Source organism: Augochlora pura, chromosome 4 (genome assembly GCF_028453695.1).
Source record: "Augochlora pura isolate Apur16 chromosome 4, APUR_v2.2.1, whole genome shotgun sequence".
Taxonomy (NCBI): Eukaryota; Metazoa; Arthropoda; class Insecta; order Hymenoptera; family Halictidae; genus Augochlora; species Augochlora pura.
Window position 1 is genome coordinate 19,421,844 of NC_135775.1, and position 27,412 is coordinate 19,449,255.

Here is a 27,412-nt window from a genome sequence, read left to right on the forward strand (position 1 = left end):
TGCAATATTTATCTCGCGCGAAGATTTTTTTCCTAGAATTTTCGCGGTGTTCGCTATGACCCCCGAGGACAACGCCGGAGAAATAACGACATCGGTATTATTTCGGCCGCCGTCGAACGCGCGAGAGCCCGCGCCGAACGAAGGGGAAATGAAGCCACCAATCAACCGTTTAAACACAAATTGCTCGTTTCGAATTAACATTTCAGACGATCGCCATGAAGAGAGAAAAAAATGAAACCACAACGAACTGGCAATTATTAAACTGCCGGTGTTTATGCGAGCTTGAAATGCCAATGAACCAATTTATAGAAGCTGCGATCAAAGAGAAAATTGTATTTAAGGGGACCTACTCGGGGGGGGGGGGGGGGGGGGTATAAATGAATGAAACAACTCGGACGTTCGGCTTTTAACAACCTATTTGTTGAGCAACAAAATTGCGCAGACCATGCGGCTGCCAATTCGCCCTTTCGTAAATGAAATTCGCCCTTTCATAGAAATTCGCCCTTCCGCGAATTAAATTCGTCTACCTGGTTTCCTTTGAGTATTTATTATTTATTGTTTCGAGATATTGAACGTTTTTCTATGCGAATAACAAGCTTGAAGCAATTTAATAGTAAATATGAATTCGTTTGTGTGAGCAGTAGATATAAAAGAATGGTTATTACGGTACCGTCCACGGAAAAATATTTTGCTCATAAAATACAATAAAACCTTCGATCGAGTTATTAATCACGTTATATTTATATTATTTCACTCTCGAGATACTCAAAAATTAATTTGACTTGCAAAAGATTGAATTTGGTTCGAAGAAAGGTGAACATGCTTTGCCAAAAGACGAATTACCTATTGTTTCGTGGAACGTGTCAAGTATTTTCTAATAATATGAAATAAAATATCTATTTATTACTTGTCACATAGAATACGATTTAACTCATTCTCCGTTTATAAGTCGACAATAGTGCAGGAGTTCTTAATCCTTGCACGATAGAACACTCACGCGTTCAAATTACACCCTAGGAACAGTTGAAATTCAGAGTTCATTATTAACAACAAACGTTCACGGCTGAAGAAAGACAGGGCGGGGATACGACCGACGGGTTCAGCATTGTGTGGCCAGGAAGATGGCGACGGCAGTTAATTAATTCCGACGTCCGCGGAGCATGGCAATGTCAATGTTTGGGATTTTCGCGAGGACCGCTGTGCAAATTCGTGCGGCATATGAAAGGAATAATTACGTTTCCGTGGCGCGATTCAACCGGGCGGATCGGTTCCACGGGCACCACCGTCAACAGTTAAGGAACTACAATAAGCAATTAGAAATGAAACATAAATCGGGAAGAATAGGGAAGAGAGCGTTGGCTGATTGTGTCGGCGGCGGCCCGGCAGAAGCTACAACTTCCCTCTCGGCGAACTTAAATTAGTTTTGCGCGATATGGGCCCGGGCTTAACCTCCGTGGATAACTGCAGTGACCAAAGCAAACCCGAATATACCCGGCACCTGGCCCGCGAGCAATATCAAAGTTTTACTTTCCGACGCGCGCGTTTTAATTAACATTCAACAAATAATATGCGCGCTCGCGCCGAGCGGCCGAGCGATTGTTTCGCTTTTTAAATTATTCGAATTACCGGCTCGACCAGTTATTAGCAGCATCGACGTGAATACTGACGATGCTATGCATTCGAAACTAACACGGCTCTCTCTCTCTCTCTCTCTCTCTCTCCCTCATTGTCACTGGGAATGACGCCGCGAGGATTTTCGGGAAATGCGGCAACCAACTTTGCACTTCATTATTCCGAAAAATCGGGGCGATTTACGGAGAAACAATGCGCGTTCGCTGTAACTGATGAGTCCCGCGACGCGAGTGAATGGAAGGAGTCAAAAATTCTATTTCACCGTTCAATTTTTGAAAAGAAATTCGCTGTGTTCGAACGAGACTCAACCGCCCCTTTGCGCCAATTTTTTCGAACGTATGCAGGTTTTACTTCGCCAATTTGAAGTTCCGTCGAATTCGCAGTTTCCAACCGATTCGGAACAATTCGGAGAGAAGGCAAAGCGAAACTCGGCACAGTTACAATTACATGTGTAAACTCGGTCACGGTGTAATTATATGTGTCATCGTATGGCAAATTTCAAAAATTAACGAGTTACTCAAATTGCTAACGAGTTGCTCAATTGCTGTTTTTTAAGACGACTGTGAGAAATAGATATTAAGTGAAAATAATTCTTTTAACTCAGAAATAAAAAGATAACTCGGCTTGGGAAACTGTTACAGTTCTACGAATTTGTTCAATATATTTTTAAGGCGATCCTTTTAGACACGTTGATTTCTCTATAAATTTTATTAAAACGTGTGAAAATTTAGACTAATTGTCTGATATGATATAGTCTCAAATGACAATATTTTTAATCAAGATACAAAAAGATAAAAAAATTCCAATAATATAAAAGCTATGTAATTAATCTCTGTTGTATGTAATAAATCTCTAATGTATTGATATGGTATTTAATATTAATTTCTGATATTCTGATATAATATTGAATATTAATTTCTAATGTATTAATATGATATTTAAAATTAATTTCTGATATTTTGATACGATATTTAATATGAATCCTTAATATGCCATATAATATAATAAATCACACTTTACTATAACAAAAAATAGTTCGACCCTTTCGAATTGAAAGAATCCTGGCAACATGTAGTCAGTTGAATGCGCGACGATAAAAACGAATTTCGAAAACAACGGGGCGCTCGATGCGTTAAGAAAACATGGAAGTATGCGAACGCTGCCTCGCCAATTACGGAAAGCTGCGGCTGAATTAACGTCTTGGCTGAAAAACGTCGAATGCGAGGCGAAGAAAGTGCTTCCACGGGAGTGTGTCAGAGAGACGTAATCCTCCAGTGTACATCATTAAGCGATGAATAACAGCGGCTCTAAAAAAAAAACCCGGTTGAAACACGCCCGGATATTCCGCGGCTCGCCGCTATTTGTTTCAACCAATTGTCTAATACCGTTAACCGAGCAACGCGTTCGCTGGAAGTTCACTAATTGCTGCACAATTTTTTCCCCCGGAGGGGTTGTGCAGACGTGTGAAAGAAGTGGCTGGCTACGGGCACCCTCATGAGCAGAATGGTGTCGGCGGTAAGTCGGCGGGCAAAGCCACGCTCCGCGCGAGAGACACTATCAAGAATCCCGAACTTTTTCCGCAATTAATAGCGCCGCAAGAAAATTCCTACGGGGCAAGAAGTCTTCGGAGAGTTTTTCGTCCGGCCGGACGTAGTTTGTTAGCAAGGCAAAAGAAAGGTCGTTGTCGCGAATTAAAATCGCGCGAATTCAAGCGGAGTACCCACGGTCTCGTGTTCGGAATCCCAGCTAATCAAAACCCTAACTCCGGACTACGGGGGAGCGTCTCAAAGCAAACTGTATGCGGATTTCGCGCCGATAAATAATAGCGTTGATTACACGAGGACGACCCGGCACCATGAAGTTCCGAGAACGCCGGGTTCAACGTGCGGAAATTTACCTTCGTATTCGTCGAGGATCGAAGAATCCCCTTTGCGAGAGGGGAACCGTGCGAGGACGCGACGGATTCCTCGACGAATCCTCGTTACACTCGATTTTTCCTCGCGTCTTCGACTGTCGAGTATCTATCGACTCACTCTCGTCGAAATTACGCGAGTAAATCGAAGACTCCGCGGGACTTTCATCGCGATGTCACGGTGAATGTTAGAGAGTTTTATTGCCGAGGAAATGCGCGAACTGAGGGAAGAAAGAGCGGAGTTTGGTGTAGCCTCGTGAATTTTAACCTGTTAACATGAAATATTTCGTCATACATAAAAGCGATCATCAGCGACCATCACGGAAATATTCAAGCGGCTAAAAGAGAGGTTACGACACGTTTTGGCGATGCAATTAACGAGAATGTCGATAGAGGTTGTCAAACAGATTTCTCCAATGTTTGAAACCTAATTATCAAATAAGTGCCTCATGTTCAGGTTCTAAAAATAATAAATAGATCAACAATATCTTTATTTTTTCATGTAATAGTATAATAATATAGAATATATTAAATTAGAATAGAATATATCTCAAAGACTATTTCAATATGATACCACAATTTAAAAAAGAATTTATTTGACAAACTCTATATTACAATAGAAGATAAGAACATTTATAATCTATTTATTATTTCGAAAATCCATTTTTTCCTAGCCCTGATAATAACGTACGAGACATTTCAAATTTTATATTAACAATTTCGTTACACTCGTCTCGTTGTAGTGGTATCGTTAACCTATTAACCGTGTACAACGAAATATTTCGCATAACTCGAATGCCATCATAGAACCATAATTCCCGGAAAATGGCCAGAAATTTTACGGTAAAATCGTGCTTAAAAATCGCTCGTTACGTTATTTATCCGCCAATAGCATTCAATTTTTGATTTTTCGAGCATGACGCGAAAGCATTGTCTCTTTGTTTCGTCTTTCCCAGATCGTTATCGACGTCGCAAGCCGAACACTTTTCATTATCAACCGCGACGACAGCGAAACCGTCAAGGGGCGTAAATAAATTTTATTTCAGGCCCGCCGCCGTTCTAATTCCGTGGTACAAATAACTCTCCGACGACAAATGGAATAATGAGAGCCGCGGTCGCCGATTTTCCTAGGCTAAAAGCACGGTTGACTTTCTGGCACGCCATTTACGCTACACCTATTCGCACACATGCCGAACGCGGTCGCGCGATCCTATGTACGTGCATCTACACGCAATTTGCCGGCTGGTGGAAATGTTTCAAACTAATATCGCGTTAGGTCGCAATCCTCTGAGCGCAGAGAGACAGACGAAGTAATTCGCTTCTTCCGCGGCGTTTTTTCGACGGTTACACTTTCGGCGTTTGCGACGGGGGTAAATGAACTAGGGCTCGCGCGTTTGTTTAATAATGGAGTTAGGCGGCGGTGAGACCAATTGTTTTATATTGGTTTATGGAAGTGACAATGAGACATTTTTTCTGATTTTTAACGACCGGTGTTGTAATATTTACTGGAATATAACGGGTAGGTTAAATATGTAATTTATAAATGCATCTTCACGATCTGAATAATCGTAAATTGAAAAAATTGTTGATCGTTATTTTGACGGGTTCGATAAATCGAATGTTCATACTGAAATGGTTGAGACTGAGTCCAGTTGGACCCAATTATAAATATTGTTATTTGATTATGTAGTTTCTTACAATTAATTAAAATTTCTGCATACGTCATTAATTGTCATAAAACTAGTTTGCCTAAAAAGAAATACGATATCAAAATTTATAAATAAAATGATAAATGATTCTAGCTATGATAAGATCTATTTTACATAGGAACACTTGTACATATGCATGTAATAGAAAAATCGTGATAATACCTGCAGTAAGAAATGCATACATTCGTATGATAAAGTTTTGAAAAAATTGTGCTAATTTAAACAGTGACGCAACACTTTCGTTATCCACTGTCTGTTATTTATTCCTCAATTAAAAATATCTTTTCCTGTTATTTCATATTTTTGAAATATTATATATTAAACAAGAGCAAATAGGAAATATTCGATGCAACCCATAAATAGCATGGAAAAGATATCGTTTCATGTATTAATTGAAGAACTGACAATGCTCTCAGGTTGTCATACTAGTCAATAATAAAAATGAATATAAAATGATTGATCAGTGACAATTAAACTTCGAATTCTATGCATTTCAACAAAAATGACTGGATCAATAATGAAACTGTATAGCCGCCAGAATTTCAGAATATTTATATGTCACAGACAATTAATTAAAATGATTAAAAGAGGAAAACTTTCATCTAACTTGCATATATTACAATTCATTTCGACCTTTTCGTTTTGCATAGAAATCCGCAATCTAGCTATAATTATCACCGGACACTAGTCGTCCGTATGTTAATTAATTATTCGCAATACGTTCGTACGAAATCGCATGCCCCGACGTTTCATCCGCCAATTTCCCTCGTAAAGTGCATATCACGGAGCCGGAATTTCGCGAGGTTCACGAGATCAGTATAGCGATACAAGAATCGTCGTGCGAACGTTATCCCGCGTCGAGTGGCTCTCCTGATTAAAATCGTGGTGCTTATATCATCGTTAGCGAACGTCCGATGCACCGCCGCGCCTGCATACTTTCGTTTCACCTCTGTCTTATAAAATACTTTCGTAGATTCCCGGCCACGTGCCGTAGTTTCATTGGTTCTACTTTAACGAACGAAGCTAATTCAATTCGGGATCGCATTATGTTGCCCCGACGTCGACTACGGTTCTTCCGCCAGTTCCGATCGCGTCGCTGCTTTATTAAAATCCACCTCCTCGGCTTTCGAATTTTCCTTCATCCGCCGTGAAAGGAGCGCACGCACGATAAATCAAGAGCCGGTTTTTCCCGGCGGTTAGATCTTGCGCACTGCAGTGGCAATTAAATGTCCCCGCGAAGTGCGGGAAGCGGCGGAGACAAAACGGGAGATGTTATTGCCGGCGAATCGCTCCAGGAAAATGGAAATCATCGCCCCGGACAGCCGGCCGTTTCTCTCGATCGAGCAGATTACGTCGGGGAGTTCTCCCCATCGAAAAATGCGACCGTGCGAACGCTCCGTCACCTCCGCTTCATTTTTACCAATTCCACGGCAGAACACGCGCGCCCGTACGGTAAACAGTATTTATTTCCGCGAGATCCATTCGCGTCGATTTAAATGTACGCTGAAGCATCGCGCCGCGCAAAGAGTCACGGCTCTCCGGGAAAAACGTCGTGTGCTGCACACTTTAACGAGGGGAGCCATTGCCGAGTAGTGCCGGGAACACCGGGATTTAATGCAAACTTACGAATAAAAACGGTGTAAAAAGCGGGGGCGACCGAGCGAAATGAGAATTTTACAATTTCAAAAGCGCGATCGCGAGCGTTACAACGCCCTCTCGAAACCTCGTATATTTTTAAACCGACGCGGACTGCAAATATATACCTAGCCAAGCCCGGCGTGTTCCATCCCACGGTTACATCCGTATACGGCATAATGTTTCACTTCCAATAAGTTGCTTCGACAAATGAAAGCTTTAACGATCCAGCTCGTTCGGTTCTGGTTAACACTCTGTTCTGAATGGTCCGACGATACGGTGTTAAATAAACCTCCGCGAACCTCGAACGGATTATTTTCCACCCGGTTCGACTATCGTTTACATCGAGTACAACCTAGCTCGCGTACATTCTTGAAATTCTGTCTCGCGACACCTTCGTTATCCGAATCGTTCGAGTGTCTAAAACGACGCGTACGCGATACACAGTTTATTATGCAAATCGCTGGGGATTTTATTTTAACGACTGTTCGCCGTCGAGTATAACGGCGTGAATGAGAAGCGGTTCGCGCGATATTGCAGCATTCCATGAAACTCCGCGGCACAAAAGAAAACTTCTTAACAAGCTCCTGAACCCTCATCGATCAAGATCGTATAATAGTATCGAAGAAACGGGATGAATGCGTCTTCATCGTTCTAAAAGATCGAATTCCCCGGGAAGAGTCGGCGCCGTCACCCCGTTCAAACGATTCCGAAGATTATTAATTTTGACAGACGGCTCGGAAACGAACTTCATCGCCGGCGCGATGACAAAAAGGAGGAGCTGTCATTGGACGGCGGGGAAAAAAAGAGGGCGGAGGAGCGGGGCGGAAGGAACCACCTGTGAGTGACATGGAAAACCGAACTTCAACAATTGGCAAGTTTTCGAAAGCCGGCCTCCGTCCGGTAATACCCATCGAAATACCTCGACGAAAATCCATTTGCAGTATATCATGGGGCTCACATATCACGCGAAAATTATCGACACCGGGGGGGCTGCTTGATTTACTGGGACTTTAACGGCGACCGGCAGCAGCAGGAACTTGCCGCGAGATGATTCAAGAAAAACACGCCGACCCGGAAACCACCCCGGTGTCGTCGACGAAAAACCGATTCGTCGATGCGCCGTGATTCGTTAGGGCCCGACGGAATACGATCAAACGATAGGATCGAATGCTGGTACGAACGCGGAGTGACGGAACCGCAACGACAAAAGTTCAACGTAAAACGGGACACCGCCTCGACAGCCCAGGACCGCATAAAAGACGGAATAAAATTCCACAGAGGAACGAATATACAGCGAACGACGAATATACGGTGAACGACGAATATACGTGGATACACACTGAAATGGTTTAATCTTCTTAAAACGACTAAAATCGCTTGAATTTTGTTCAATGTTAAAGGGACTGGTTTACTGTACCATGACAGAAATACTTTTCTCAATACTTTACTATTGCTTCGAATTGCAACAAGAAATAAAATCTCGGGTTTTATATATTTTTTTATCTGAGTCTGTGACTGAAATTTCAAAATGCGACTCGTATTCGTGCTGAAAATTCCATCGAAACCGGTTAACGCAGAGTCGTGCTACGAGCGTCGAAAAATGTTTAAAACTGCAGATGTCTGACGGTTATTGGTCGATAATATCAAAAATCGGGGCAAAACTGCGATCCTTGCGATCTTTAATTATTTGTAGCCCGTAACAACGTCAACCGATTTCGATGAAATTTTCTGCGTGCAAACAAAAGTTATCGAAATCTATGAAACGTATTTTTAGAATTTTTGAATGTGAGAAAACGTAGGATTTTTTCATTTTTTTGACACTCCAAGTGAAATTACAAAAAAGTATTTAATTTAGTCAATTTAGTCTTTTTAGAAAGAATTCTTTACGTGACTCGAAGGCTGATCAAAAGGGCTTACGAAGACAGCAGTAAAATCTCTAATAAAATTACCGCATCTGTTGCTTTCTTCTCATCCGTTTACTATGACATAATATTATTTTAAGGAAAAGATAAAACCTAATGAATTGAAACGAAAACCTGGCGAAAACTGAAATCTTTGATAAATGAAGAATTTCCATTTCGTAGATAAATGAGCCGGCTTAGACTTTCTTAAATCTTTAGTCATGCTACGCTCAAAGAGCGTCCACATATATTTACTTCTCACTGTAGACGACGAATTATAATTCTCTAATCCGTCTCCGTCGCTAAATACCTCCGTTGCCGAGGCGACGTCAATGCAACCGCAGAAGAAGAATATAATAGAACCACTTGGCGTCCTTTCGAATAAAGTATCGAGCCTAAACATTCGGCGCAAGATGTTGTTTGTTCCGCGGCTGAGTCAAGACGATAACCCCGGTGGCGAAACAAGTGGAGTAGAATCGATGTAATTCGAGTGATCCTGTGCACACAACGAGACAAACGACGGATGCGAAAGCTCCGCTGGTAGGAAGAGGAGAACGGTAGGTAAAGATCAACAGGGGCCGCGTAGGATCGAAGATTCGTTGACTGGCAAAGGCAGTGTTCTTCAAACATACCTGAAGTCTCTCGACGGGCCTTGTAACGCTGTCCCCGGTGTTCCTTCCTCAGGAAACAATCCTCTCGGCGAGGAGCGGTGCGACGGTCTGTCTCGCGCGCGCACCTACGATCATCCCCTTTCTTTCACCCCGTACGCTCTCTCGGCACCCTCCACGATCACTGACTGCAGCAGAGTCCACACGGCGCTGCGACACTCGCAGTACCGCGCTTCCTCGATCGTTAACGCGAACTCGTGCACCGAGAAGCAACACTGAATGCTCGGCCGAGAAGAAACCAGGGGTGGCACACACCCCCTCCACCCGTCGCCACCCTAGAACCTCCGAGAGGCGAAGAGGAGCGTCGTCGGCGCCGGCTTCCGCTGGCAACTTCGACCTCAACTTCGGTGATTCAACTTCGGGCTTCGGTGTCGGCTTTCGTTCCCGCGAGGAACGGACGTGCACCTGCCTGGAGGAAGCTACAAATTCGACTACCGGTCGACGCCCGTCGGCCGCGCAGCACCCTCTCGAAAGCGCGGCGAGACGCGCGCGCATTCACGCGGGAGAAACGCACCGATGCGATGCCAGGACGAGGATAAAGGGCCGAGCAACGGCCACCGAAAGCGGACGCCTGCTTGGCTACCAAAGTGGACCGAACTCGATGGCCCGGAATAAGCAAGCAGGATTTTCGAAGCAACGATTGCTGAACGCTTAAGGCGGTTGCACTCGGACGTGATTTATTTAAGAATTTCTTGGAATTATGCTAGCACGTTAATACGTCTTGCGTTTTTAAGAAACTTCCCTCTCTCAAATTCGATATGATCGACTGCAAAATTTCAAACTTTAACATTAGATTTACCAAATCCGCCAAAATCATCGAATCCCTAATCCTTATAATTTATTAAGTTATTTATTCTTATTTTTGTAAACTAGTATAATACAGATGCTTCCATTATTTCGTAAATCTTGTGCCAACACGTAATTTCTCTACGAAGGTAGAGAAGGTAGGTATCGTCTAAATATAGATTCTTTAACCTGTAAAAATTTACGTAACGAAGGGTTGAAGAGTGAAACTTTGATGAAAAATATAGCGAATTTGAGATGGCGACATCCATTAAAGTTTAAGAAATTTTAAGTAAGACGTAGATGACACTTATATCAATGCTAATCCTGTTAACCCTTGGGTCACATTTAATCTCGGAAGTATGTTACGCTCACTGAACGCGGTTCCTATCATTATTCACCGTAAGGGCGATGTGCTGCCTTAAAAAGTACTATTACGTGTATATACGTTGTGAAAATGACGAACAAAAAATAATTTTCCTGTGTTCTGTATTCATTGTATTACGTTACATATATAATAACTAATTAGCGGATTTTGTGCATTGATGAGCATAATGAAGATATGCAACATGGAAGCATGGAAATAGTTGAAGATTTCAAAGATACTACTATACTATTTTTAACTTGCTAAATGTATTAACAAAGGAAATATATATCTTCCTAATAATAGAAAATAATTATAACAGAAACACTATTTTTAAAGTATGAACTATTATGGGTTGAACTATTAAGGCCAGAATTAGCCTTCTACGTTCTGACAGAACCTCGCCCTTCCAAAAGTTAGCACACACCAGCAGAATTTCAAAATGTTTCTAAACAAATCGCTTCTGGTTGCAGCTACCTTAATGCGGTATGATGCGCCTAGATCGTTTCACAGAGACTGGCTCGCGATGATAGGGGTCGAGGATGCAGGCTCTAAGAATGAGATCAAAGGGTCGCGGAATAGGGGGGAGGGGGGATGGAAAAATCGAAAAGGAGGAAATTATTTCATGCGGATCGATTATGTCCTGCCGTGCGGCGCGCTTAGGGTAGGCGATGGAGTCGTCGAGCGTTGCCGGTCGTTCCTTGAAGGAAGAGATCGCGAGAGAACGGCGGTGTACGGTCGTTCATAGCTTTTATGCATTCATGCGAGTATACGGGACACGATACACGCAGTGGGCTCTGAAATATGGAATACATTGGATGGAAGAATGCTGATGGAGGGAGCGTGCAGTGTGCAAATGTGAAACTGAAAGGAAACAACGGGGAAAGATGTATATTAGAAGCATGCGTAAGCATGTGGGTGTAGAAGGGGTTCGGCGGCGGCGGCGGCGGCGGTGGTGGTAGGGAAATGACTCCAGTGCGCGTGACTGTGAGACTAACCACTACCAAACGCTCATCCAGCGAAACCGTCTCTGCGAAAATTCCCCCGCGCAATCCCCTCTCCCTCTCTCTCTCTCTCTCTCTCTGTCTCTCCATCCCACCCCGTCTCCGTTCCCTACCATCCGAGGTTTCCATCCCCGGTGTCGAACCACCGAAGACCTTTGCGCAGTCTCCAGATCGAACATCCTGCCATTGAAAGCACGAAAAGCCCACGTCGTCGACGTCGTCGTGCCAACCGACGCGGGCCTTTCCGCAGGGATGAAACGTTCTGACACGTGAGAGTTTGACGGAACTCCTCGCCGATGAGATTCCACGGCAGACGTGACTGCGGCAACCGTGCGGGATAGTTTGCCAACGGAGTGGACACACTCCGACCGAAAGTTTCACGGGGGAAACGTTTCCGATCTACCCCTGAATCATTACCCGTACTCCCGGCCTTTTTTTTATGGTAACTGCGGAACATTCCGAGCCAGTCAAAATATTTGTCGGGAAATATCTCGGATCATCGCTGGAAATTTCGAGCGCACTTTTTCCGATCTTTTCTTTGAGCGGACTTTTTCCGATCTTTCCTTCGAGCAGTTTTTTCAACCCTTATTCGATCGCGGACCATAAGACTGACCCTTTGATCTCGAGTGGTGATCCTAGGTCACCTAGGTAACATTGATATATAATAATTCACGAGAACTGTTTGTATTTAATCCGCGTACTGCGGTTGCCGGATTATTTTGATCCGGGATATTTAAATCATTCAGTTGATTACTCGATTTTCGGAAATTGGATAAAATAAATCGAATAAAGTTTAAAATCAGAATGGTTGTAAGCATTGACATATAAACGAGCCGAAAACGATTATGTAGATTACGAGGGAAAATTTACCTTAAGTTTAACTTAATTTTGAAAATATCGATTCTTTCGTTACCAAAATATAAAAGTGAAAGTAAATGAATGCATACAAGAATCGAAGATTGTCTGGATTAATTGGAGAAATTATTAAGAACGTGAAAGTGTTAATTAACATAGCACTGAAACAAATCATAAATCACGAGGGAGTTATGAAATAAATCAATGCTTAGTACTAGGTATCTTTAGCGTCTAAGACCAGGTACACAGCCCACTAGTTAACTAGTAATTCGTAGTCTAAGTGCTTAGGGCGCAGAAGGTTAATTAACTCTTTCCTCTACGATTGTTCTTTTCCAGTGACAGCGAGTGCAACTTCTTTGTCACTCATAATTTGCTACATGGAAAAGGAAATTGATGTCTATTGTATACATTCTCTGATGGTTAAATATCAACTCCTTCCACCATAATACAGTCTCGAACTCGCTACAAACAATTTGAACATAATCTGCTAAGTGTACAATGTCGTTCACTTTGTTCAAACAACAGAATCAATTTCCTCTCATGTCGATGACAATTAATACATGCACATAGAGATTATAAGTATTCTACTCATATAAATGACGAATTTATTAAGAAAAAATAAGCGCTAATTAACTTAACTGCGAAAGGAGTCATACTACAAGAAATTAAACGAAATTAATGCATGTTTAGATTATTCTGCTTTTGAACTCTGGTACGACATTTTAAAGACCCAAGTTGTTTCTCGGAGTTAAATTGATATAGGTAATGATAAGGATTCCATTAATTTAATTAGAATTCGCATCCAAAGTGAGTCCGAGATAAGTTCGAAGTGGGGCTGCTTACATCATTTACAATCAATAGCGGAACACGCTGTTTATTCAGTACGTGCAGGAACTGTGTCGGATTAACTCGAGGGAGAGAGGCGAGAGTTAATTCTTAAACTATGTATATACAATGTCAATAGGTAGTTGAATGTTCGGTATTACTTTGCTTGAATAATCAACAAACATTCCGTACTGTACCAGCGGTGTATATCAGATTCTATCAAGTTTGAAGATTCTGGCTATTCACCCTCTTGGGGAACTCCATTAAATTGCGCTTTTCAAGTTTAATGTAACGGAGTTACTAGTCACGAACTTCACCGCTGAAATTTTCTTGTCAACTATTAACAAAGGCTGTAGAATAAATTATTCACGGATACGTCAATTAAGAAACCTTGTCTACGCAACGCGGTAGAATATCAAAATCTGATCAATGATTTGCAAGTTTTGCACTCTTACCTACACTTTTGTAAAATTTACTATAAAAAACAGTCGAATTTATAATAACATTTATTCCGTAATATTTAACGCAAGACTGTGAATATCGAAATAATAAATTGTTTGACAATTATTTAATTAACAATATATTATTTGCAGAGCTGCATAATATTCTCATTAGTATTCGGTGAAGAAATATTAGATTATGAAATATTAAATTATCGCGTAGACTAGAAAAGATTCGGTATCGAAAACGTCAACAAGGAATATTAACGAGGAATATCAAGCAATAAAAAATAAATTCAAACGAACAACGTTGGAAACTGCAGGGAAATGCGACGAATTACACGGAGCATGTGTTTCGCATTATTCTTCGAACGATCAATACAGTGTCATCTTTATGGATCCAGTTACGGTGAAAACATTCCGATCCAGTTTAAATTCCAGAATTTGTCATTGGAAATTGTTTAATCACACAGTTCTTCGGTCAAGAAAAACTGTGTCGGACGAATTGTTTAAACGACATTTTAAATGATATTTTCACGTACATGATCGCGAGAGAGAACCGAATGGCAGAAAATCATTTCAACGTTTGCAATAAACAACGCGTGACCTGTTGCATAATTTGCATGAATATAACAGATAGGAATGCTTCGAGCAATCTTTCCTACTGTACTTGAATGAGATATATCGGGATAGATAACGCGGCCTGTAGATGACACGTACAGAAAACTACGTTATTGAGGCACGTAATAGAATGAACTGTATAGCAGATTAATACGTAGTAAGTGCGTTTCATAGCGCACACGTGATCCTTTTGCAATGTAAGATTTCTACGTTGTAGGAAACAAGAAAGAATAATTACGTCGAGCAAAATAGGATTAATTAAGCTGCTGAAAATAAGATCAATTGTGTCAAGAGAAATAAGAGCAATTATATTAACAGAAATAAAATCAAACTGATGAAAATAAAAATCTCGAGCAAAAATAAAAATATATATCGCGAGCACAATTATTTGTAATAGTCTTTTTTAAAAAAATAATTTGATGCTCCTGTCATTCATCATCATAAATAGAATGACATCACGAATTTGCAATGCCGACAGCTCCATGATTCAACGTGTACTTTGGATTTCTCGTTGCGATTAATCATCAGATAATTATTTTTTATTATCGGAATGTTGAGGACAGTACAATGCAGGACAATTTTGGACAGCTTCAAAGTATTTGTTCAAAGTACTACTAGAAGTATATCAATTTAATATCAAATTAGTCAACTGGAGAAGATGCAGGATTGTCTTATAATTTTAATTATTAATTTAATTCCTTTTTAATTTTTAATTCTTTAATTATTTTATAATTGTCGAGCCGAAATAGTGGCGGATGAAATAATGCAGATCTGTATAATTATTATCTATATCATTACACTATATAATTATAATCTTCATAATTATAATTTATATCATTATAATCTATATAATTATAATCTTAAAAAAGCCTCGCTCCATAATTTTTAATCCATCGTGCACGGAAAAATATGTACACAAGGTTATCACTATTCGATTATAGCGATGAATAACTCAACGGTAAGATAACATTAAACAGATTTTGTCGGAGATAGAGAGGCATTAACTATCAAACGAGCGAGGGCAAGATTTTGAAATGCAAGTTGTAGATTCTAAGTACCCGAAGGAGTTATCGAACTATTAAAAATTCGACGGCTTTTAAAACTTCGAAGTTGCCGACGATAACTTCTAGGGCTTTGGAAGATCATTGGGAATTTAAAATAGCGATTATCGCTCGGGATTTTAAAGAGCGTATGCATCAAAGGGGATAAAAAAAGCTTGAATTTGAAAAAATATCTATCCTGAAAACCTTTTACAAAACTCTCGTTAAACGATCCGTAATAACAAAGCCTTACTTCAGACTCTAATAAATCGATCGATCTAAAATTGAAAACAGTACTTATATTCACTACGTATTTAACTAAAAAAAACCAACAATAATGCAAAAATGAATACAATTCCCGATAACATAATTGATTCAAAAAGAAAAAATTCATCCATCAACCACCATTTTACTTTTCATCTGCAATCAAAGTTGCACGGGGTATAGCGTACACGTTAAAAAAAAACCAATTCTCTTGAACTGTTACATCACCGCCATTATTCGAGCACGTCCAACAAATTGTTCAAACGGTTCCTGTTAAAAGTATACGCTTTCGAACGGTGTCCAGCGATTGTCCAACAAAATGCAATTCTACACGGCGGTAGAGAAAATTTCAAATATAACCCTACTTCTGTCTGGTTAAAAACGTCGGTCGAAAAGAGACCGGAATTCGGCGGTCTAACCGAAAATGGAAACGCATCCTACCGGCGGAAAAAAAAGCAAAAAAGATAACGGAAAAAAGACGAGATTTTTATTTTCATTTGAGGTCAGTAAAGCGATTATATGCACTCACCGCAGCGCGCGTTCAGCTTCCTTTTACGTCACGTTCGCGCCACATAGTTCTCGTTCTCGGTATAGTTCCCCACTCTTTCTTTCATGCGCGCCTTCATTGTCTATCTCGGTCGGGTGCACGGCAACGTCAGGCCAGTAACGACACTGAATTTCACCAAGTGTTCAGTGTTCCGCTGGCTACGTAGTGGAGTAGTTGTTTCATTATAAAGCGAGCAACAATTTTTTTCGGTAAGTACCGCAGCTGTCACCGCGATTATTATTACATTTTGTGGAAAGCAGCGACGGGACGTATACAATCGTGCGGGATACAGGATAGAAATAATACGTTGTCGGCCGTTCGCGACGAACGACGCAATTCTGTTGTATGTGCTGTTTGCCAAGGTCAATCGATTCGAGCATCACGTTTCCAATGCGATGATTCCGGACGGTTCTCTGCTAGCCGTTTAAATGGATGAGTGCTCCGATGTAGCTCGGGAACTGTTCTCGGGGAATTAGCGTGTAGCCTTGTTGTGTTGCTCGACGCGTTTGAGGTTAGGCGCACCTGCTCCAAGGATTGGGCGACAGTGTGAAGTTAGACGGTGTGAGTGAGACAAGGACGAATCCGGTGAAAGGAATTTGGCGGTCGAATTTGAATTTCGGAGCGGTGCTCTCGAACCTTGGTACAGCGTACCAGTTGGTGTTAATTTAAATAGACGATTCGCGACAGTACGTCGCGATGCTTTTGCATAATTCAATTTCATTGCTAATTTTAAAATTGCTCTTTTCCTTGCAATTTTGTCAATATCTCTTTACATACAGCTGTTTCTGTTATTATCATTTATACGACGCAGTAGAGTATTTACTGTTAGTGTATAGATAATTTTAAAAAGTACTTTGTGAATTTTCTTTGTTTGTGTATAATTCACTTTCATTATTAATTTTTGAATTGTTATTCTTCCTCGTAATTTTTATAATTTCTTTATATCTGTTTTCCTTACTATTATATTTATTTAGCACGGTATAGAATTTAGTGTCAGTTGGAATCAACTAGTTTAAGCAGTAATTTATCAGCTGTCTTCGATTAATCAATGTTATTAATAGCCTGCATATTTTTATTTTGCTTGTAATTTTGTCAATTTCGGTACGGCTATTTTGGCTATTGTTACGATTATAACTATTTACGTTAGATGCATCTCCAAAGTGGAAAATTAAAGTGTGATTCAGTTTCACTATAATTGCACTTGTTTATGCGATTGATCCTTCAAAATAAAAATTCGCTGTATTTAATATTTCATTTTAAAGTCATTGAAAGCTCGCAACGTTCAATATTCGTTTCTATCATTTATACTGCGTAGCGAAAACTCGCAACATTAAATGTTCAACGTACAAATCGATACTAAATGTTTCCCGGTTCGGTAACACGCCTATTGTATATTTACGAAAGGCGCCGTACTCTATGTTATGATTTCCGTTAAATGCGATGTTTTGCGTGTTGCTTTTGGAATATAAATTTAATAATTGCAGTTTTGTTTGCGGCGACCTGGAGTTTGCGGATGTCGCGGTTGTATTGGCTTTCCGATGTTTACTTGCGCATTATCAATACGCTTCTTTATCGCTATTTAAATATTCACATTTCTGATCTGTGCATACGTTTATTAAGAGAGATTTATCCCCCGCCCACCATGACTCGAGTTCTTTATTAGATATTAAATTATTGAACCCGATGTTCCAGACATCCACTCCATTTTCGTTACTTAAATATTATGCATACCATTCGCATATTACAACTGCAAATATTCTCAAATTCGCCCCGAATTGTTATCGTTTCATAATTGCTTTGCGCGCGAAGTTTATGGTAATAACACAATATGATATTACTAATAACATGTTAGTAATACCTCTGGTAGTTAGTTATATCGATTAATATTTATAAAGCGCAGCATCGATTATTCAGGAGCAGACTGTAAACGCTTTCGCTGTCGCTGCTCGTTTCGATGATAATCTTTGCGGTCGTGAAAGATGAAATTAATTTAATGAAAATATACAAACTGTTTGTTATTAAGTGGACCATTTCTCTTTTTCAGAAAATGTTCTCCAGTTCAACGCTGGGTGCCCTGTTGGGGGTGATGATTACTATCTCTTCCATTCCAAATGCTACATCTTACACCAGTAAGTAAATAATATTATATTTATATTTATGTCTATATTTATTCCTTTTTATTATCTCCATCTATACGGTATTTTATTCATTTATTTCCTTGTTCTTTTATAAAGGCAAATATATTGTCTTAAATAGACTTATCTGATTATTTAATTATCAGAATGAACTGATTTAATAATAAAGGATTTGTAATTAAAATTCAGACGTACATTTTTTTATTCATTCATACATTTTTTCTCATAGAGAAAAATTATTATTTGAAATACAATTTATCGAAATTTTCGTGAATTCATATGCAAAATATCTCATTTAAAATCAGCAGTTTAGAAGTCAGTCATAAATTTAATGAAACTATTCAAAAGATTTAATAGATTTTGCTTATAATTATTTATACAGTAACAAACAAGCAGATTTAAATATTGTGCAATACTGAACATTTGTGGCTATCGCAACACAGTTTGGTTTCAAGAGTAAAGTTCTTGGACAATATAAGTCTATCGACCTTGTCATAAATGCTGTCCTCATCCTCTTCCGCTTCCTAATCTTGTTGAACAAGGAAAAGGAAACCGCTGGAGAAACCGACAGATATGGGATCAGTATTGTGCAATGTCAAATATCACTTGAAGACGTTTCCTTGTGACACGGGTAATGTTCTTGCTTTCCGTTCACCTTCTCAAAAAGAAAACCTCGATCTTCAACTATTCCAAGATTTATTAAACGGAAATCTAAAATTTGTATAGAGCTCTCTTTAAATTTCACAATTCATTTGCAATTTTATTGTTCGTTTGTATAATTTACTGTAGCCAGTGCATAGAGACATATAGCAATTTTTTATTCTACAATGAAAAATGTCTTTCTCCACAGAATACTATTAACAATAAACTGACGCTTGCAAAATAAAGTTAACGAATTTAGTGACAAATTGACGAAGAATAAAATTAAAATATATTCACTGATTAAAATATATTTCAATTGTATCAGTAAAATATAATATTAGTTGCATTGCTGAAATATATTATAGTGGTATCACTAAAATACAATATTAATTGCATTGCTGAAATATATTATAATCGTATCGCTACAATATTAATTGTAATTAATCACGCGGCTAAAAAATCGTGCATAACGCCGAACAGATATATTCCTCGACGCGTCGTGCTCCCTCGCGAAACATCCGCGACAGGGTTGTGCACGCACGGTGGCGTTAATTTTCTTCTTTGTTCCGACCGCCCGTATTTTTTCACGTAAGAATTGTGCTGGAGCATCAGGGGTTTTACGTAATCAAGCATCGTTTGTTTGAAGGCCGCGTACGGAGACACCTTTTTTCAGACGTATTCAAACTCGCTTTAACGGCAGAGGAATCTCGTTAATCGCTTCCACCGAGTTAACAATTATTGCTCCACCCTTTTCGTGCTATCATGCGATTTATACGCCGGGTTTGCGCAACACCAATAAAACTCCCCGTCTCCGTTTTTGTTTCTGTTTTATGCGCCGTGAATCTTCCGCGTGCTTTTTGTCTACGGGTAATTGTTTTTAAGTTCAATACCTGTGATTTATCCAGCCGGCTGTAAAACTCGAAATTCCAGCCGAAATAATTCAAATCATCTATAGTGAGACGCGATCGTGCGTGCACGGTTATAGCGATCTCTAGATTCACGTTGGCAAACATGCTATCTTGTTTTTGAGACAGTTTATTGGTTATATTTATTACAATAAATTAAAATGTCTTATTTATTTCGCCAAAATCGGAACAGAATTTTATTATCATTATAGTTAATCAAATAATTAATTGATGTGATTATAATCGTGGTCGGCATATTAAAATTAATTATTAGAAAATAAAGAATTGTTTCAATTATATTAACAATAATTTTCTTAATTTCATTGTAACTTAAAGAGGATATTTTTCGATTTTTATTTAATGTTGGTATTACTGTATTAAAATATTTTATTACAAATGATACAGCGTCCACATTTATAGGATATACTGAATAAAAACAGAAAAATTTTAGTTTCATCTCGCGATAATTCCTGGGATAGAGTTGCGCTAAATTAAACTGTCCGCGCGGGCATGTTCCTCTGAAAAATAAATCGTAATACAAAAGGTTAAATCGAGCGATAGAATTTTCCGAGAATAGAGCAAAATGTTTAGCGAATTTTTCGTCGATGCCGGCGATGATCGACGGATACCTGAAAATAATCGCTTCTAGATAAAGCGTCCCGTTTAATAATATGATCTGGGCGCATCTGTTAGCTCCGGTGTAAATTTGATGGCGTTAATGCGATATAAAAGATTAGAGGAAGTTTCGCCGGCGTGAATTAGTTGGCTTGGACCCCTCTTCCGTCGGAATCGTATTAAGTTCCCACACATCGGCTTTAATCTTGATCCTAATTAGCTTTTGTGAGGGGAACCAGGGGTGTTCCGTTGATCGCGAAAAAGCCCTTTCAAATGCAATCAAAACTTTGACCGAATAATTATTGGAGGTTGTACGGGTTACTGTATCGAGTTTCAAAAACTTCGTGCTCGCTCGTATGCAAATTATAAATGTACTGGCGGGATTCTGCTTGAATGAAATATGATGGAAATTGAATATGCTAATTACGTCGTACTTGAAGTGCTTCGACGCCTTTTTAACGGTCTCGTGTATCTTTTCTTTTTTTTTGCCGGACAGATCGGCGAATTTGTGCGAAATAAAAATTTTTCCGCGTCGGTTGCAAGAAGCGTTTCATCGATTCAAAAATGATACTGACATCTTTGTGTTTTCATTATATTTATTCGGAAATTGAAATATATTTCAAAAAAATGGGAAACAGTGAGCAATTATTCTAAATTTTAAAATAATTATAATTTCTGAAAATCTGTTTAACTTTAATCGCCCCTGCTCGTCTTTTATTATTCACGCATATAATGCGTAGTTTATAAATCATTCACCAAGTCAGATTACTGAAAGTTGAATTAATAATAATATTGGAATGTGTACAGTCGATCCGTGAGCATGTGTACGCAAATTTTCACGGTTTGTTAAAGTATTACGTTCAGCAACGAACGAGGTTATACGGCTCGAAACGGATTATTAAATGCAAATTTGTTTTGTACTAATATGCATAACTAGCATTTGCACGATATCCAAGAAATCGTATTATCTCTCGGCAACGCAGGTAACGAGAATGTATCTTGATTACAGGTTAATTAAAATTACGTAACTCATGCGATTCTCACAATGCCGCCATCGTTACTGTTAGCATAAACAAAGTGCTAATCCTTCCAAGGATCTTTTATTTGTCGTGTACCGTTCGCGCCGTTATCGTTTCGTTTCTTTCGATAAATTTGTTATTTAATTCGTTATAATTACCACAAAATTATGGAATCGAAATCGCGGTGTGTTTGAGTAATTGCATGCAATTAATTGCTTGACCTTAATTATGACAGCTAAATCAATATTGGCGCAAAATGTTACGATCGTAATGGCGTTTAGACATAACGACCGTATTGACAATAAATAATGGTATTGTGTTTTTAGGCGATAAATTGAATCTCCAACATAGAAGTTAATTGGCTGGCCGCGGATTTCATGCATTTGTAACAATAATGGTTGGGTGAAATTTCAAACTATGAAAATATTAAAAGAATTTTAGAACAGCTACGTATTGTGTTCAGTTTAATAAAACTATTAAAAGAGCAGAGGAATTTTTATTATCTTTTTTTTAATTTAGTATGCAAATACAATTTCGTTTTAGGCGTTTTTTATGCGTTTAACTATACCATTATCAAGAATTTCATTTTCTAGTTAATAATTTTGATACTGCTTTTGCAGTACTTATTTTTATGATAATTATTTTTACGATACTTTTTTTAATAGCATTTATTTTTACTATACATGGTAATACTTAATATTGTGTTCACTTCTACGTCACATTGGAACTGATCAATCTACGTGTAGACAGTTGCATTTTCGCAACTGCATATGGGATTAACTCGAAAGTTTTCTTGTCTCCATTCAAATGTAATATTTCCATTTTGATACTGTGAAACATGTCCAAATACAGCAGTATATAGACAATGCATTGCAAAATAATGAAACATGACGAACTATAACATATTTTAATTTCCCTCAGAATTAATCGTAAGACCATTAATCAATTCTATTGTCTAAATTAGGCGCCGGAAACCTATAACGTGAATTATTAAGTGACACATTTGATAATTTGACAATTATATTTGTTTTTCATAATAACTAGAACTAGAATTTGGAATGTCTATATTTAAAATTCAAAAGAATATTGTAACTATTTTCCCAATAAAATCTATCATATTATTCACTGAAAAACGAAATTGAAATACCAGTGATTCTATACGTTTTTAAAGTAATTATAATTTATTTAATTATAACCTGCAGCCAGAACAGATTGCCGACGCCAGGCCAATATTAATTTCACATCGTTCGAATGAAACTCTTCAAAAGTGCATTCGAAAAAGAAACTTTTAATATCGAGCGAACGATACAAATTTATTGCATTGAAACGATCGTCAAAGGTTATTTTTAATCTTTTATTCGTTAACACCTATGAATTGTCTCATGTATTACAAATTCTCATTATTAGCCCGCACAATGGGGCAGCATTGTGCGCATGAACGGCGCCGACAAAATTTTCAACGCGTAAATATGGAAATCTGTTTATGTCACATAGGCATCGCTGGATATTTGGACACCCTTTGTACACGCCTTCACGCCGGATTAACCCGGGCCGATTGTTCTCACCTTTTGTTGTCCCCGTATAGGATGAACCTAAAAGAGCTGTTCACGAGGGAATCATTAGACTAGCTTTTAATACACCTTCTTCGTATTCACACCCTTTTCTGCCTTCTTTGCCCGGCCGTCCCTAGTCGTGGGCGGTTATGGGTAATACGATGATGGGCGTTAACTCAGCGACTGCTCTATTCCTCTCCCTCTCTCATTCTCTCTCTCTCTCGCTCTATCTTCCTTTCTCATTCCCTCTCGCTCTCCCTTACTCTCCCTTCTTGACTCCTCTCCTTGCGACCTTCTCCTTCTCCTACTGGTTAGATAATTGAGAATCGATGGGGTTATATGGGGATGACACTGCGGTGCTCGAATAGAATTACGATTAGCGGCGTTACAGCGATGCGAGGATAACGCCAGCTAAATGCACAATAGATGCATCCAATCCGGTGTAAGAACTCTTCATCCTGACCGATACCAAATCGTTATTTAACTGCGTCGTTATCCGAGAAATATTTGCAGAAAGAACCTACTGAGATTGTTCTCTTAAGCCTTTTTATGGCTGTGATAAAGACCGAAGAAACGTCGTAAAATTAAATTCAATTAAAATCGCAGAGCGAAGTTATATGACATCAATTACTTTTTCAATATTTTTACTTGTGTTTTGTAACAAAATTTATATATTATTATTATTATTATTTAGATATTGTTTAAATTATTTTGGCACCCACGTTAGAGGCGACGACAGTGCTAATAATGTTAATTATGACACACTTTTTAACGGTGCAATTATGAAATATTTTATTAATAACATAAGTAATTGCAGTCTTCTTCTTTAAAAATAAGTAAATATTGCACTTTTTATTTCAACTCTACAAAAAACTGAATAACATTCATTCTTATCCTTAGAAATATCCATCACGAGTCATTTGAGATAGGTCAAAGGGTTAACAATCTTCTAATACGAGGTGGGAAGATCAGATGTTGTTAATAAAAGCTAAGCAAGCGTTTAATCACACGATCAGTAGTATTAGTTGGTAACGTTGACATCCGAGCTGTAATTCGAGTAACATGCGGATCATTAGTTGAGGTCGGGTATCGTATCCAGTAGTTCATAGAGTTACATTTCACTCGCTAAACAACAGGTTCATGTATATCAGTTACATTAGGCTCGTCGGATGCCGCCGCGACACTGCCTGACATTTTGCTCGGATCCTGCGTGGGCGAGGGTTCTTCATTTAATGTCACCGGAATGTAAACATATTTACCGCGACCAACAGTTTTACGTTACCGGGTCAATTAGCCGTACCTGTGCACTCGTGATTAGAAGTACGTACAAGTAGAATACCAACAATCCGGCACACGGTAATTCGGAAAACCCGATAATCCGGTGCGTGTAGGCTTTTCTTTGGTCACGTATTTGCTTTCGCTGCGAGCATGAAATCACTAGCTTGTTCTACCTTACATAGAGTCGTGTGCATAATTATAGATTCGATGTTACTTTTGTTAGCAATGTCTAAACGAAAACTTAATCTAAATATCATATTTGTGTATTTTTATTTTGTAGTTTTTCTAATGCATGTATATTAAAAGAAAAACTTAATTTAAGTATATTTCTATATTAGGAGTAATAGAAGATCGAAACATAGAAATATGCTATTTTGTCAACTTTTCTTTCATATATCAGATTTATCTCTCTATTTAAATCTCTAACTTTTTCATCATAGATTTATTTTCATTATTACCAACTTTTCGATTCGATTAAAATCTACAGATTAAAAAACGATTAGAAATAGGCGATGGAAAGAAACCATCGTGCATTAATTTAATAATAAATCTTCATGATCAAGTAATTTTTTAAACAAACAATCGAATTCTACGGAGCAGACGACTGTACATACATTATTTGGAAAAACTTGAATTACGTTGGACGTGTAATACATACGTTATTCTGTTGAAGAAATTGCATGTGCAATTGTAATCTGTATCCAATTGTTTTCATCGTTGCAGCCTGATCGACAAATGTAGCCCAGTAATCCGGAATATTCGATGATCCGGCGACGTTGAAGTCCCCAAGCACGCTGGTTAATTGAAATTTTACCGTATCATGGTGTCCTGTGCATACGAAGAAAGTGCGATACTAAACGACTGCATACTTTCCACTACATTCGCTCTCGTATCTTCGTGTACCAAACCAAACTTTGACAGTTTCTGCTCAACACTTGAACGTCACATGTTCGAACATCGCTTTCAAGTGTTTTCGGGTTACCGTACTAATAAAATGTTACATTAGCATCGCAATTAACTCGTTTATCATTCCCGACACTCCGCGCAATTTGTGTAATCGAGTTTTTCGCCGGTTCGCAGGTGTTTGACTCTGCAGCATAGACTCTAGTGGAAAATGGAGCTATAGCTCATTCCCTGCACTCTTTTTCTCTAGAACTCCTTCTAGAGAGCATAATGAAAAAGAAAATTTGAATATTTCAGACATATTTCACTAGCACGATAATCGATCAACGCGAGTCGATTTATTTTTACAGCTCTTCTTGTTAGTTTCATCCTGTCCCTTATAGTTCACCTGTGTGCACAGGATACGTCCAAAGGTTATACTTAATATTACACAATTTATAACGCGATCACGGTGGCGTGCCTTTTCTTTGAAAAGCTTCTACGACGTCGCACAAAATAATTCTTGAGCACTTATACCAAAATTCTTGCTTAAATGGCGGTTGCCTTAATCGCACTCGATTTAATTAAACTGCTAAGCTTTAGAGACTAATAATCGTTATAGCCATAATAGCTGAAAATGCTGAAATAGACGGTTCAAAAGCTAATCAGTGTGAGTCCACCTTTCTTTAAAAATGAGTTACGCGATAAATCAATACAGTCGGTTTCTTCATAAATAAACAATGAAATGGCAACATTTATACCGACCACGGAATAACTAAACAAGATTGTCCAGGCGGTATATTCCCCACAAAAAAATTGATATTTTTCTGTTATTTCTCTTCTGGTTAAGTTCACTCGTGCGTGATCTCAGGATAAAAATTCTGCTTTACATTTTCAGCGACGTTGTTATCTTTTTACAATGTATTTGCAAATTCCTTGTTTATCTGAAATTTAGGATCAAGAATAGATTAACTTCTGTAGCCGTTCGAATAATTAATACAGTAATATTCTCCAATGGTGTATTCACGCGAAAAGTTACAACAATTCGCGGATCGACGTTGTAAACTACAATGATCGGAGGATGCTAGTCGGGCATTAAATATCCGTGACGCATCCGTTGGATTCGCTCGACGATTTAAGTATTCACGATGAGTTCTCGAGGCTTGTTTGTACGGGATCGATTACGCTCCTCACCGGCACGCATAACAACCCGCGACAATCGAGAAAACGTTTCGCGGGGTTCCGCCGTTTCTAATGCGGGGGCCCGGGAAATATGGCAGCGTTTTATCGCGGCTGTATAAAGCGTACGGGGGGGAGGGGGGGGGGGGGGGCTAACGGCGCACAAAAGTCCGGCAAACTGTGGCCGCGGCCGCGGCCTGTTCCGGAACTCCGGTATAAAACCGCGATCGTGTAAATATCGAACGCGGCCACTTTACCGAGGCGACGCGTCGTCCTGTTATAGTTGTCCCGGGCCCGATCCCGGATTAAGGTATCCGAATGATCGAGCGCCGAAGCCGCCGTGCTCCGGTATAAATTCCATTTATGACACGCGCCTCCGCGGTGCGGCCGAAGTTTTAATGAACCGTATCCAATCGCGGGCCGTCGCGGCAACGGAAACTTTCGCCACTAAACGCGAACTCAAAAACGAAATCGCTCCTTTCTGCTCGTAGAATACGGAAGGACATGCAAGGACATCGGCTGCTTGAGGGACGAGGTATGCGTGATGGCCGAGGATCCCTGCTCGATCTACCAGCGGGATAACTGCGGTCGTTATCCGACTTGCACGAAGACTCATCCAGGCGGTAAGAATGCAGTTTGACCTAGCCATGAATACCTTTTTCATAGAAGCCGATCGAGAATGAACGCCCCGGGGATCGATACCACGCGCGGGGCGACCCTTCGTTAACACACTCGCGATCAATCGCGTGTATTTTTATATACGGCCGGCGGATGACGCGATCACCGACCGCTTTTTATAGTCGAAATCGAAGACCGATGACGCGACCGTGCTTACTTTTACTTACGCCGTTGTCTCCTTTTACATACGATGACGCGGGACTATGTCGTCTTTTTTACCTGTTATGACCGCCGTCGTCGCGTCCTTTCGTTTAAACCTGGAAACCGATGACGCGCGCGTTGGAAGACGAGACGCTGATGACGTGCTGATACGTCATCTGCCT

At 39.4% G+C, this 27,412-nt stretch overlaps 1 protein-coding gene across 4 annotated transcripts in view; it reads left to right on the forward strand.

Moving 5' to 3' along the window:
- The first annotated feature begins 16,258 nt into the window (after window positions 1-16,258).
- Window positions 16,259-27,412, forward strand: part of LOC144469471 (uncharacterized) — a 30,632-nt gene continuing 19,478 nt past the window's right edge. Inside the window, exons 1-3 of one of the 4 annotated variants that reach the window (XM_078179808.1) lie at window positions 16,259-16,412; window positions 18,248-18,332; window positions 26,903-27,034. In XM_078179808.1, coding sequence (XP_078035934.1) covers window positions 18,251-18,332; window positions 26,903-27,034 — 214 coding nt within the window. In that variant the 5' untranslated portion in view covers window positions 16,259-16,412; window positions 18,248-18,250. Of the gene's footprint in view, window positions 16,413-16,502; window positions 16,844-18,247; window positions 18,333-26,902; window positions 27,035-27,412 lie in introns of those variants that run through there. The other 3 variants (XM_078179805.1, XM_078179806.1, XM_078179807.1) reach the window with 3 other exon arrangements.